The sequence below is a fragment of the Argiope bruennichi genome, chromosome 10, assembly GCF_947563725.1.
Source record: "Argiope bruennichi chromosome 10, qqArgBrue1.1, whole genome shotgun sequence".
Taxonomy (NCBI): domain Eukaryota; kingdom Metazoa; phylum Arthropoda; class Arachnida; order Araneae; family Araneidae; genus Argiope; species Argiope bruennichi.
In genome coordinates this window covers 79,760,558-79,773,156 of record NC_079160.1, presented here as the reverse complement: position 1 = coordinate 79,773,156, position 12,599 = coordinate 79,760,558, and the positions used below count along the sequence as shown (strand labels likewise).

Sequence of the window (12,599 nt, the reverse complement as noted above, 5' to 3'; positions counted from 1 at the left end):
TTTCAACTGAAAACAAGAATTTTCTCAGAAATTTTCCACTCGTATTTCACTGCAAATCACGCATTGCTGTATATACTCAAAAATAAAAATTACTATATTTTTCCGAGAGAAAGTTTTCGAACCATTAAAGCTTCAAGTGCCTGATAGTCATGCTCGAGGGATAGGCACTAGAAGAACTCACGCCAATCCAGAGTCCATAATTTTAGAAGAGGCGCCGTCTTTTGCATATGCATTTCTACGGCTCATTTAACAAAGCATGGCAGACAGACAGAGTTTAAATTTGTAAATTATGATGATTTGAATACAAAGTAAAATACAGGAGACTGCCAGAAAGGACAGAATTGGAACCGGAACGCTCCCGCCAAATGTTGTGTTTATTACGATCCACAAACTTAAAATGTTAGCATTCTCTTCCGTTTATGGTTTCTAAGAAACTGTTTGGTGGGTAAAGGGATTCGAAATTTACAGGATTTTTAAATCCAACCATAAATGTTGTGTTTATTATAATCTATAAACTTAAAATGCTGGGATTCTATTCTTTGTTATTTCAATAAAATAGTTTGGTACGTGAAGGACTGGGGAATTTACAGATTTTTTAAAATTCAATCACAAATGTAGTGTCTGGCTGAAATATGCAAAGTTTTGGGCGTTTTTAGAAAATTATTAAGGAAATATTAAATTCATAGATTTCAGTCCTTTTCAAAATGTACTGGAACAGAAAATGTGCTCAACAGTGGAATAGTCATGTAAAGAAACACATTCTAAGTTCGTTGAAAACTCCATGGAGTTTATTGGAGTTAATACATAAAAAAGATTTTGCACTTTCTAATAAAGGTTTTATACCAGAGAACACCTTGCATGGCACTGGCGCACAATAGTTACCAAATATTAACCTTTGGTGGGAATTTGGCATTTTCTACTGAATCGATCGTGTTAACTTTGTCAAGTTATTTAGCAATTAATCCGGGCCTGCGGATAATAAGATCCAAAACCAAATTTGTGATTTAGATGCGTTTTTCTTAGCCGATTAAAACCAAAATTTGAAAGAAATCTACACTTATAGGTATAAAATCCCATACCAAATTTAATATATTTAAGTTTATGCGTTTTTCAATTACAGCCTTTACATATTTCTGAAAGTACAGGCAGACAGACAGTCGATCCGCCATTGGATTTGGCTCAAAACTGGACAGGTATCTACACAATAGATGTTAAACCCGAGTACCGAATTTAATCTATCTGGAACTTTTCGTTTTGTAGTCATGGTGTTAATTTATATTCGAACAGCCGGACAGACGGACTTCCTCTAAACAGATTTTATTCAAAATTCGATAAAAGTCTCCATATCGTATTTCAATCGTTTAGTTCAAAGCGCTTTTGAATTATTTTTGTCATAGACAGACGGACATTTTCCAAAAACGTGTTTTGCTCACTCAGGGAGGTCTAAAACATGTAGATTCGTCAATTCTCGAGTTCGAATTTTTAAACTATTATTATAATTTCTTTGTTCTATGTATACGAGAAAGTAATATGTAAGCATTTGTGTTAAGCAAAAGTATTAAATTATTTTTTTAAATTCATCAATTAAGACTATTTTTCGATTTTATTTCACTGTAGAAATATATAGTGTCAATAAATTCTTCATCCAACATGGAATTATTTCTGAATATAAAAAGGGCAGAGGTGTAAAAAATTTAAGCACAGCATTGAATTGGTACAGATAGAAAATATAATTACAAATATAAATATGCATAAAAATAGAATAAACGCGTTAAATTTTTTTAAATTTGTAAACGGTAGAAAATTTTTCCTATCATTCATGTAAAATTTATACGTATACAATCTGAACTTACTGAACAATTAAAAAAAATAACTGTATTTATGCAATTATAAACCACATATTTTGTTACAATTTTCGGAACATCTAAAGAAAATAAGCAAAAACTAATTTCAACCTAAATTAATTATTGTATAGATGTTTCAAATTATCCATATTAATTTAGATAAAATCCGATGCCCATAGTGAGGAAAATTCTTTCTTCGGAATAAAATGGATTTTGCTAATGATGTATTAATTTGAAATCGACAAAAATGATGATCTTTATATCTTATATATTTACAAAATGTATTAAAATTTCATTTCTTCAATATATCAATTAAAATCTATTCTTTTTCTGACTCACCACAGTTTTATTTAAAGATATTTTTTTTTTCACAGCAATCGGGATGGCTGAAGTATACAGTATATTGTGCTGTATATTGTATTTGATGGTACTGAAGTTTGGACAACTGCAGTATATTGTACCGAATATTGCATTTGATGGCACTGAAGTTCGCATAATTGCAGTATATTATAATGGATATTGCTTTTGATGGTAATTAAATACAAACAAATGCAATATATTGTACTGTGTATTGCATTTGATGGTAATTAAATACAAACAAATGCAATATATTGTACTGTGTATTGCATTTGATGGTAATTAAATACAGACAACTACAATATACTGTACTAAACATTGCATTTCATGGTACTAAAGTTCGGACAACTACAATATACTGTACGAAACAATGCATTTGATGGCATTGAAATTCGGACTACTGCATTTGATGGCGCTGAACTTGGGACAACTTCAGTGCATTGTATAACTTTGAAGATAGCTCATCTTTACAAAAGCGAACTTCTCACTCTTAGATGCAGTAAGACAATTCAAAACCCACAAATGGTAATTTCTAATGAGATCATTACATTCGAATTATAAAATTTTTTTAAAAAAATAAAGAAATTCTACTTACGTCAGCTGTACGATCTTCAGGTTCTTTCTTCAAACTTTCGAAAAACTTCTGTTCACCATAAATAGCCATTATATACACACGGAAAAGTTAACTTTTCCTTAGTCGGTCACACACACACACACTGTTCCGAAAACGGAACGTCACCAGTTCATTATATTCAACTTAGTAATATTTGAAAAATCGCCAATAACACTTTCCAATATATGATATCCCAAATGCAATATAACTATATCCACAGAAAGCTGTAAATTATCCAGGTGCTAAAGTAGATGGCATCGCACATTCATGAGAAACACATATCTGTAATAAATCCGTATTCGCCTGTAAATCACAACAAGAGCAAGAAGTCCTCATGTCTATGCTGATGAGGGAGTTTTCAAAAGACTGTTCGAGTGTTGTAGTTGGTGACTGTCATAGCAGAAAACAGGCATTTTCGGTTACCAATTTTGCCAGCAAAGGTTTGGACCTAGGAATAAAAGAAGATTGTTTTAGAATTATGCGTAGTTAGAAATTTTAATACACCGAATATGAATAGAATGAATAGAAAATATATCAAAATACACCATGATATACATAAAAAAAGCAGTATTATAGTTTTGACCTAGATTTGTACATCGAATAAATATGCAATAATTAAGCTGTTTCTTAGAAATGGTAAAATTTTTTAACCATACAAATAGATATAGTGGTAGAAGGTGAAGTTTTGCCATTGTATTTTTCGAATTTTTAACACGGTGGACTTTTTAATTCCTCGAAATGAAGGTTTGGTTTCAATTAAGATTTTGAATCATAAAAAAATCAAAGCAAACCAAATTAAGGAGTTGGCATTATTTAATTAAATACCAGCAGGATATAGCAATGAAATACTTAATTAAACATCATTTTATAGATTTTAAGTTCACTACAGCAGATTGTATCTATACAAAATAAAATTATGTAGACTGCATTTCGATGTATAACAAATAATTCAGAAAGCCAATATTAATTTTGGTGAGTCGATTTTTGCAAAAATAGCTTTACCTCAAAACATGAATATTATTGTTCGTTTATCTATTGTATGATTGATTCCAATTTTAAAAATGTCAAGAAGAAATACATGTGAATACCAAAAATAAACCCAAGTATGAGTAATAAAATGTAATTTGGTGCAAGAAATCAAATGAAAAGTATAAAGAAAATCAACCGTAAAAGTATGAAAAACTGGAGCAATAACGATAGTTATACAATCGTACACAGCAAACTATTTAATGATGCACATGGGCATACTTAATTCTGATCTAAATTAAAAATATTATAACTTAATCAAAAGATAATAAAAATCTTTAATAAAAAGTTATAGAAATAAATTCGATCATTCAGGATCAAGAATATGTCCCTACGATTTTTTTTTGTATAAATTTTTTTTCTAAGAAGAATGTTTAGTTTTTAAATAAAAGTTTTGAAATTAAAAAAAAATCCCTAATAGTTAAAACTAATTAAAAATTCTTTATGATAAACAGTTCCCAATTATGTAATCTAGATGCAATAATTGATAATTTCCAGGTACTCACCCTTTACATCTCTAAAAGATAAACTTTTAACCGATATTTTAAACAATATTCTGACTGTGTCATTGTGGCGATTGTCAGCTGTTGCGTTATCACTTACGAATATGATTCATAAACCACTCGATTGTTTTGCAAATGAAACTTTTATCAGTCTCTGGCAGATAATTTTATAAGATGTATGAGTCACATTTAAAAGCGTTTATTGCGTAATTTAACACTAGCGGAAATTTATTGATCTGTTGATTCTTCTGACATGACAGACAAGTAAAATATTTTCCATTCATAAAGCATATTTACAGTCTTTATTATGAAATTTATAGCCACTTTAAGTACATTCAAATGGATTGAAATAAAATATCAATTATTTATGTAAAATACGACATTTAATGGACTAAAATAAAATGCAATTACGTTATAGTTGATTAAAGTAAAACGTTTTACCATAGTTTGCATACTTTTAAACATTCGGTAATCATTTAGAAATTATTTTCAGATAAAAAAAATTCCGAGAATTTTCAAATTTTCAAAATCTTAATAATCAATTTAAATTTGTGAGTAGTAGAAAATGCAATTGCATATTTCAGGAATTAAGGCACTTACTTTTTATAAAGTTTTATTTATTTCCTCTGTGGATTTCGAAGCTCAATACAATCAAATTTGAAGAAAAAGATAAAATTATACAGCGTTTAAGTATGAGCTATCGTTCGACTTGAACATGAAGTTCGGATTTATAAACAAAAAAGTTAACATTTATAAGTTAAGAAGTCTGCTGAAGTTACTATAATTAGTCCATCAAACTACTGCAATTTATTGGCTTGGTTTAAAGTTTTTCTTATCAATAAGGTAAAGCTGCAACTATATTTTTTCGATTGATAAATCTTAAGCTGAATTTGGACGGTCACAATTTGTCAAATGACAAATTGTGACAGTCCAAAATATCTCTTCACAAGCAATGCTGCCAATATTTAGACAGTTTGAAGTCACATGTGCAAAGTTTTAAAACATGGACAGTAAAGGTGGGTTCACACGAGGCCAATGGTTGCGCGCAATTGTAGTCTCTCTACTGTTGTCTCTGTATTGTCCTTGTGTGAACAGTTGAGACAATGTCGGTGGAACAATGGCAAATGGTTGTCTCGACGGGACAACCATTTGTCACTGTCCCATTGCTGTCACGTGATTTTCCTGAAGTAGGCGTGACCTTCTATTGTGCGCAATAGTTGGCCTAATGTGAACCCACCTTAAGAATGATAATTGGACAATAACTTGCCGATGCCTTTTATTTTTCTGAGCATTAATGCACCCTTGATGTCGGATTGGTCTAGTAACTCTATTGCGCCCAATTACTGTCCCTGTGTTGTTTTATATATTTGCCACTAACAGACCAACAGACCGTTAATTTCGGCAGTTTTTAATAGTCACTAATTAAATTATTTGCAGTCAAATAGGTTTTATTTTGATCCTATTTGAAAGTTTAAATTTCAGTTTTAAATTTTGTTTTCGATTAACTACTCATTTTGAAGCCAAGCTGTTATTATATTGGAATGGAGTTTGCAAAATTTGAGCCTTTGTGACATGACAGGAAGACACTCGAACCAATAACATATTGTCTGAACTTTCATACCACATTAAATAAATGATGACAGATTTAGAGAGCATCACAGATTCTTTATATGCATGATGAATCTATAATGGAATGAATTGTCAAACCTACAGTCCTTCGAATCTGAAACCGAAATCTTATCATAAACCCACAGCAGATAGATGAAAAGTTATATCTCTGTTGCTACTAATAATGCAGGTAATGAGTGTGTGTATTTTAGTACTCTATAGCCAAACCATCTAAGCTACAGCTACCAAATTTGCAGCATATATACTATGAAGATTGAGAATGTGTTCCTTTAGTGATTTTTTTCCTGGATTATAATTTTAATTCATTAAAAAATTAAGCTGAATTTTGGTATCTTACCAAGATTTCCGAAAATATTATTGAACAAAAAAAATTTAGTTTTTCAAAACTAATTAATAAGTTGTTTTTTTAATTACACAAATTTAATGGATTTTGGTAATTTTTTTTTAATCTAATTTCCAACATCAGTACAACAGATATTCACGAAGCTCTGTACTTCTCCCTGGCCGCAGTGGCCTGGTGGTAAGGTCTCAGCTCGTTAGCCGCAGGGTTTCAAGTTCGAGACCCGATTCCAGAGAAGAACCGTCGTGGAAGGGAGTCTGTTGCATGTTTAACACGTCAGGGCCAAACGTCCTCCCGCTGGTGTGACGTGGAGAAGGTGGTGCCACCCCAGCTGTCATCCTCGTCATCTGACCACGGTTCAAAATTACGAGGTCTGTCCCAAAATACGCCTAGTTTAGCTTTAAAACGGGACGTTAATATAACTAAACTAAACTTAATTGTACTTCTCACATTTTCATTATCCCAGCAATTCTTTTAGCAACGGTTATAATGCCAACGTTTAAGCTTATTGTAAAAATCATTCGAAATGTATATGTTTGGCTTCTCTACAAATTTTAAAATATTTTTCGAAATCAGCCCTTAAAAATATTATGCTCTGTATTACAAAAAAAGTTTTAATGCTGTATATAAAGTTATAAAATCTCAAAGCTATCTCAAGTTATCGCAAAGTTATACAAAGATACTTGCCGGTTATAATGGCGACCAAAAAGCGACAAAAATATTTGATGATTTCAATCGTCCAATTATATAGCATGTGATTCGCAATTTTTTTTTTTTTTTTTTTTAAATCTATACTTATAATAAAGCTCAATGTGTTTGATGTGTTGGTGTTCTACAGGTCAGACCGTTTAACTTACAGCTACCAGATTTTGCATATGTATACCTTGGAGGTGGGGAATGTACCCCTCAAAGCGATTTTTTTATTATTTTTTTATTAGAATTTTAATTAGTTAAGAATTAAGCGAAGTTTTAGAGGTTTTCCGCAATAACTACCGAAATTATTGCATCCCAAAATTGATTTTTACATCATATTGAAGTTCGAAAAAAAATATTTTCAATGATACTAATGTTTTAACAAAAGAATTAAATTTTTATTTTTAATGAAGTTTTTAAAAAATAATTTAATCATACTTTGCAACAGTTTATTTCGTACAAAATAAAAATAAAATTTAAGCTGCACGGGCAAGTCGCACGTTAATAGGAAAAAAATTAACTTTTAACAACGACTTTTAACATCATATAGATAAAAGCTCAAATTAAAAAAATAAATTTACTATCATTCCAAATTAAATATATAAAAATGTAATTTTTAACATGTGCCTATATGAAATTAAATAAATTTGAAACATGATATTTTTTGAAAAGTAAATGCAAGGAATCGTTTTCTATGATCTTTTGCAATACCTATATTACTAATTCAATTAAACAGATTTATTTAAGGTAAATATGGTTCAATATGCATATCTATTCTAATCGGAGCCCAAAAGCTAATTTGTAAACCTTCAGTCATTTATATACATCTCTAAACAAATAGTCTAAATGAAATAAATAATTATATTTTATATAAATGGAGTTAATAAACGCTGGTGAATTACGAATTTTAAATTTTTACACATATCCTCTGTTCTGTGAATCATATTTAACAAAATATTCTTGAGGCGCTAATATTTTAAATAAAAAGAGTTACATTTCACTAAACTAAATCAATCACTAAAGCTGAACAATTTATGAAAATTTCAATATCACTATTCTATAAAAACGGGTGATTTTAAATCACTTCATCGACCCTCTCAAAGACGTCATCTCCTAGAGTTCTTCAAGAGTGATTGGCTTAGATTATGAAAATGTCGATTGTTCTAATATTGTAATATTCAAAACTTAATAAATCAGTCAGGTTTGAAAACAAAAGATAGAAAAGGTTATTTATTTATTTAAAAATTGAAATGTCAATAATATTTTTCAGAATATGATTACTTAAGACCAAAGGACTGTCTAAAATTTAAAATTCATAATTTTTAAAAATATATTTATAAACCGAAAAAAAAAATATTATTATTGTCATCATTTATAAAACTAAAAATTAAATTTTTCATCGAATCCGAGAAATTTTTGTTGAATAATTCTTTGAGATATTATAAATTATGAAAATTACTATGTAGTTCACTTCTTTGCCAAACGACTCTGTTTTCAGTTCTCATATTTTTTTTTTAACAAAAAGACATGCGTAGATTCACTAAAAGGGTTTTTATATTAATTGCAGTTTCATCATTTCCACTTTAATTTAAAGTTGAATTCTATGGGTGGTAATAGAAAATTAGAAAGAGATGCATAGTACATTGAATAGGATGGCTTAAGGTCTACGTAATGGTATAAGTAAATGATATGGCTGTGAAAATTTGAAGCTTAAAAATATTTTGCTGAAAAACCTATTATGAGAACAAGCTAACATAATATATTAATTAAACATTTTAGCTAGTATTAATACTGGCGAACCGGCTGGTCGCCATAGGCAGCTGGTAATAAATAATAATGCACTTGAATATATTTTAATAATTTGGCGATATTTTTTCTTGCCGCTTTTTGGACGCCGTTAAAACCGCATTGTATCTATAAATGTGTTGAATAACGCATTTTATAGTTATTTTCCCTGAGGCCAAAAGTCGAAATACCTTAAATCTTTTTCTATAAATGATAAAAATAACAAGACCAAATCAATTTAATTATTTCTTCAAGAAACAGTTAATGATTCACGGATCATTTAATTAATAAGCGAACATCAAAGCACACATTCATAATGGCTTTTCTTTGACTTATTTGCTGACTTCTTTGGTCTTTGAAGCGAAAGTCCAAAAAATTCCCGAAACATAAAAAAAGGCCGTCTTTATTAATTAGAGAACAAAAAGCATTTATCAGAAGAAAGAGAGAAAAAAAAGTCTAACCACAGAAAACTCCAGCCCTCCTTAAAAGCTAACAAACTAACTTTTTTCCTTAAAGAAATTTTCTCCCACATAGAACGGGGAAATGTGTCTATCCTCATTAATTTGAACTTCCGTTAACAATTTACCTTCCGGTTAATTATGTTCAGAAGTACCCGCTTCATCGGGTGAGGGGGGAACAATTATAGGGTTCATTTGATGAACGTGAAAGGTTAGAGGAGACAGCGATTGATTTTAGAGATATTTTTAGCCCATACGCGGTTACTGCACGCACTACCAGTTGCTGCAACCCCTTCTTCATTCACTCATCCAGCGTATATAACGAGGGATGCATTTTGATTACCCCCCCCTCTCCCTTCCAAACGGTTACGGCAAACCAATTGCACGTGTTTCCCACTCAGTTGCTCGATTTATAACGGATCACGATTAATTGGTGATTCGTAGGGGAGAAACTGGTTGGGCTGAAATGGGGGGGGGGGGTGTTGTAGACTTAGGGATAATGTTGGTTCGAAAAAGTACAGAAGACAAACCGTTTATTACATTCTCGTATGCCTAGTATAGAAAAAGTATAGCAAATGTTAAAAAAATTCGAACTCGAGATTTCGACGAGTCTCCACGTTTTAGAACTCCCTGGGTTCGAAGAACCCTTTATTGGAAAATGGAAGCTTGTCTGTTTATCTGTGACAAAGATAATTAAAAAATATTTTGAGCTAGACTGATGAAATTGGTATACGGTTTTTATATCAAATTTGTAGACTTCTATCAGAAAAATCCCTCACAGTAAGTCTGCCTATCCGGCAGTTATTTTATCTTCTTGTACACGAAGAGAGTAATGCAATAATCGTAAAATCAGATTTCGATATTTTGATGAATCTCTTCTTGTAGACGAAGAAAGTAATGCAACCATCGTAAAATTAGATTTCGATATTTTGATGAATCTCTTCTTGTAGACGAAGAAAGTAATGCAACCATCGTAAAATTGGATCTCGATATTTTGATGAATCTCTTCTTGTAGACGAAGAAAGTAATGCAACCATCATAAAATTGGATCTCGATATTTTGATGAATCTCTTCTTGTAGACGAAGAAAGTAATGCAACCATCATAAAGTTGGATCTCGATATTTTGATGAATCTCTTCTTGTAGACGAAGAAAGTAATGCAACCATCGTAAAACCAGATTTCGATATTTTGATGAATCTCTTCTCGTAGACGAAGAAAGTAATGGAACCATCGTAAAACCAGATCTCGATATTTTGATGAATCTCTTCTTATAGATGAAGTAAGTAATGCAACCACTGTAAAATTAGGTTTCGATATTTTGATGAATCAGTTCTTGTAGACGAAGAGAATAATGCAATCATCGTAAAATTAGATCTCGATATTTTTATGAATATCCTTGCAAGCATATGACATCTTGAATCCGAAATGAGATTTTGATTTATATCTATTTAAAAACAGCAACAACTATTTTACCTTCTTGGAGACGAAGTAAGTAATGCAATTGTTGTAAAATTAGATCTCGTTATATTTTGATGAGTCTTCTTACAAGGTTGGGTCATTTTGAACCCGAAAAAATATTTTTATTTATATTTAATTGAAAAAATCACTATTTTATCTTCTTGTAGATGAAGAAAGTAATGCAATCGTCTTAAAATTAGATCTCAATGTTTTGAAGTATCCCCTTACAGGGTTATGTCCCGAAGGTTATGAACCCGAAAAGACGTTTTGATTTATATTTATTTCATCATGTGGATATGAATATGGTAATTCAAAAACAAAAGTGAGATTAACGAAATTTGAGATATGACCTTGACACGGAAATTGTAGAAATGTATCAAATTTTGGACTCAGTTGCTCAAAAAGAAGGTGCCCAATATGCATATTTACTATAAACTGTAAAACAAAAGTTAGATTAACGAAATTTGAAATATGATCTGTATCAAAAATTATAAAACTTGTAATTGTAAATCTGTATCAAAAATTATAAAACTTATTTACTATTAAAACAAAAGTTAGATTAACGGAATTTGAGATATGATCTTGACACGGAAATTGTAGATATGTATCGAATTTTGGACTCAGTTGCTCAAAAAGAAGGTGCCCAATATGCATATTTACTATAAACTGTAAAACAAAAGTTAGATTAACGAAATTTGAAATATGATCTGTATCAAAAATTATAAAACTTGTAATTGTAAATCTGTATCAAAAATTATAAACTTATTTACTATTAAAACAAAAGTTAGATTAACGGAATTTGAGATATGATCTTGACACGGAAATTGTAGATATGTATCGAATTTTGGACTCAGTTGCTCAAAAAGAAGGTGCCCAATATGCATATTTACTATAAACTGTAAAACAAAAGTTAGATTAACGAAATTTGAAATATGATCTGTATCAAAAATTATAAAACTTGTAATTGTAAATCTGTATCAAAAATTATAAAACTTATTTACTATTAAAACAAAAGTTAGATTAACGGAATTTGAGATATGATCTTGACATGGAAATTGTAGATATGTATCGAATTTTGGACTCAGTTGCTCAAAAAGAAAGTACCCAAAATGCATACTTGCTATACAATACTTTATACTGTAGAAGCACGCACCAAAGAAAGTGAGAGAAAACATTTTCGATGGTTGTTTAGAAAATGAGCGATATCAAATAAAATAAACTTTATACTTAGAAAATCCAGCATGTATAAAAAAGAAGAAAAAACAAGGTATGTGACAAGAGCGTTTTAAAAGAACCGCAACTGATGACCTATGTTATTACGAATTACGCTGACATTTAATTGCTCTATCTACAGAGGCGACATATAGGTACATTTTTCCCTTAATAAAAAGTTATGAGAAATGTCCACTTGAGGGATGCATCCTGCCGGACGTCCTCATCAACTGGTGGTATGAATTTTACCTGTTTCGCACGTACCAAAACATCGTTCACACGACAACTAATCCTTGATCTCGAATGCCCGGATGTTACATCTGACACTTTATTTGCATTTGAATTTCACGCCAAACGATTTCACGCTTTTTCATTCGTGGTGCAATAACTGAATTCCTTTCTTGTAAAGTTGAATAAGAGATTATTTTAAATCAGTTGAATGATTCAATGAATAGTACTACAGAATGTCTAAATAACATTTTTTTAGAAGGATTATGAAATATATAATTTTTTGAATCCTCTGATATTTTGTATACATCAGTGTTTTCCAGTTTTTGAGTACCTAGTTTATATACATTCAAATTCAACACTGTGCAAATATGTGTCTTTTCGGTGCAGGTATCCTTTATATTTAACAACAGGACTAAAATGTATGAAAATGGATGAGAGCAAAATATTAA

The 12,599-nt window shown here is 30.5% G+C and overlaps 1 protein-coding gene across 1 annotated transcript in view; it reads right to left on the bottom strand.

Annotated features, from left to right (window-relative positions):
* The window catches only part of LOC129987877 (rap guanine nucleotide exchange factor 2-like), a 475,413-nt gene that overhangs the window by 351,417 nt on the left and 111,397 nt on the right, over positions 1–12,599 (bottom strand). The window contains exon 2 of the mRNA XM_056095850.1: positions 2,797–3,262. Within this exon, the coding sequence (XP_055951825.1) occupies positions 2,797–2,865 (69 nt within the window). The 5' untranslated portion in view covers positions 2,866–3,262. The remainder of the gene's footprint in view (positions 1–2,796; positions 3,263–12,599) is intronic.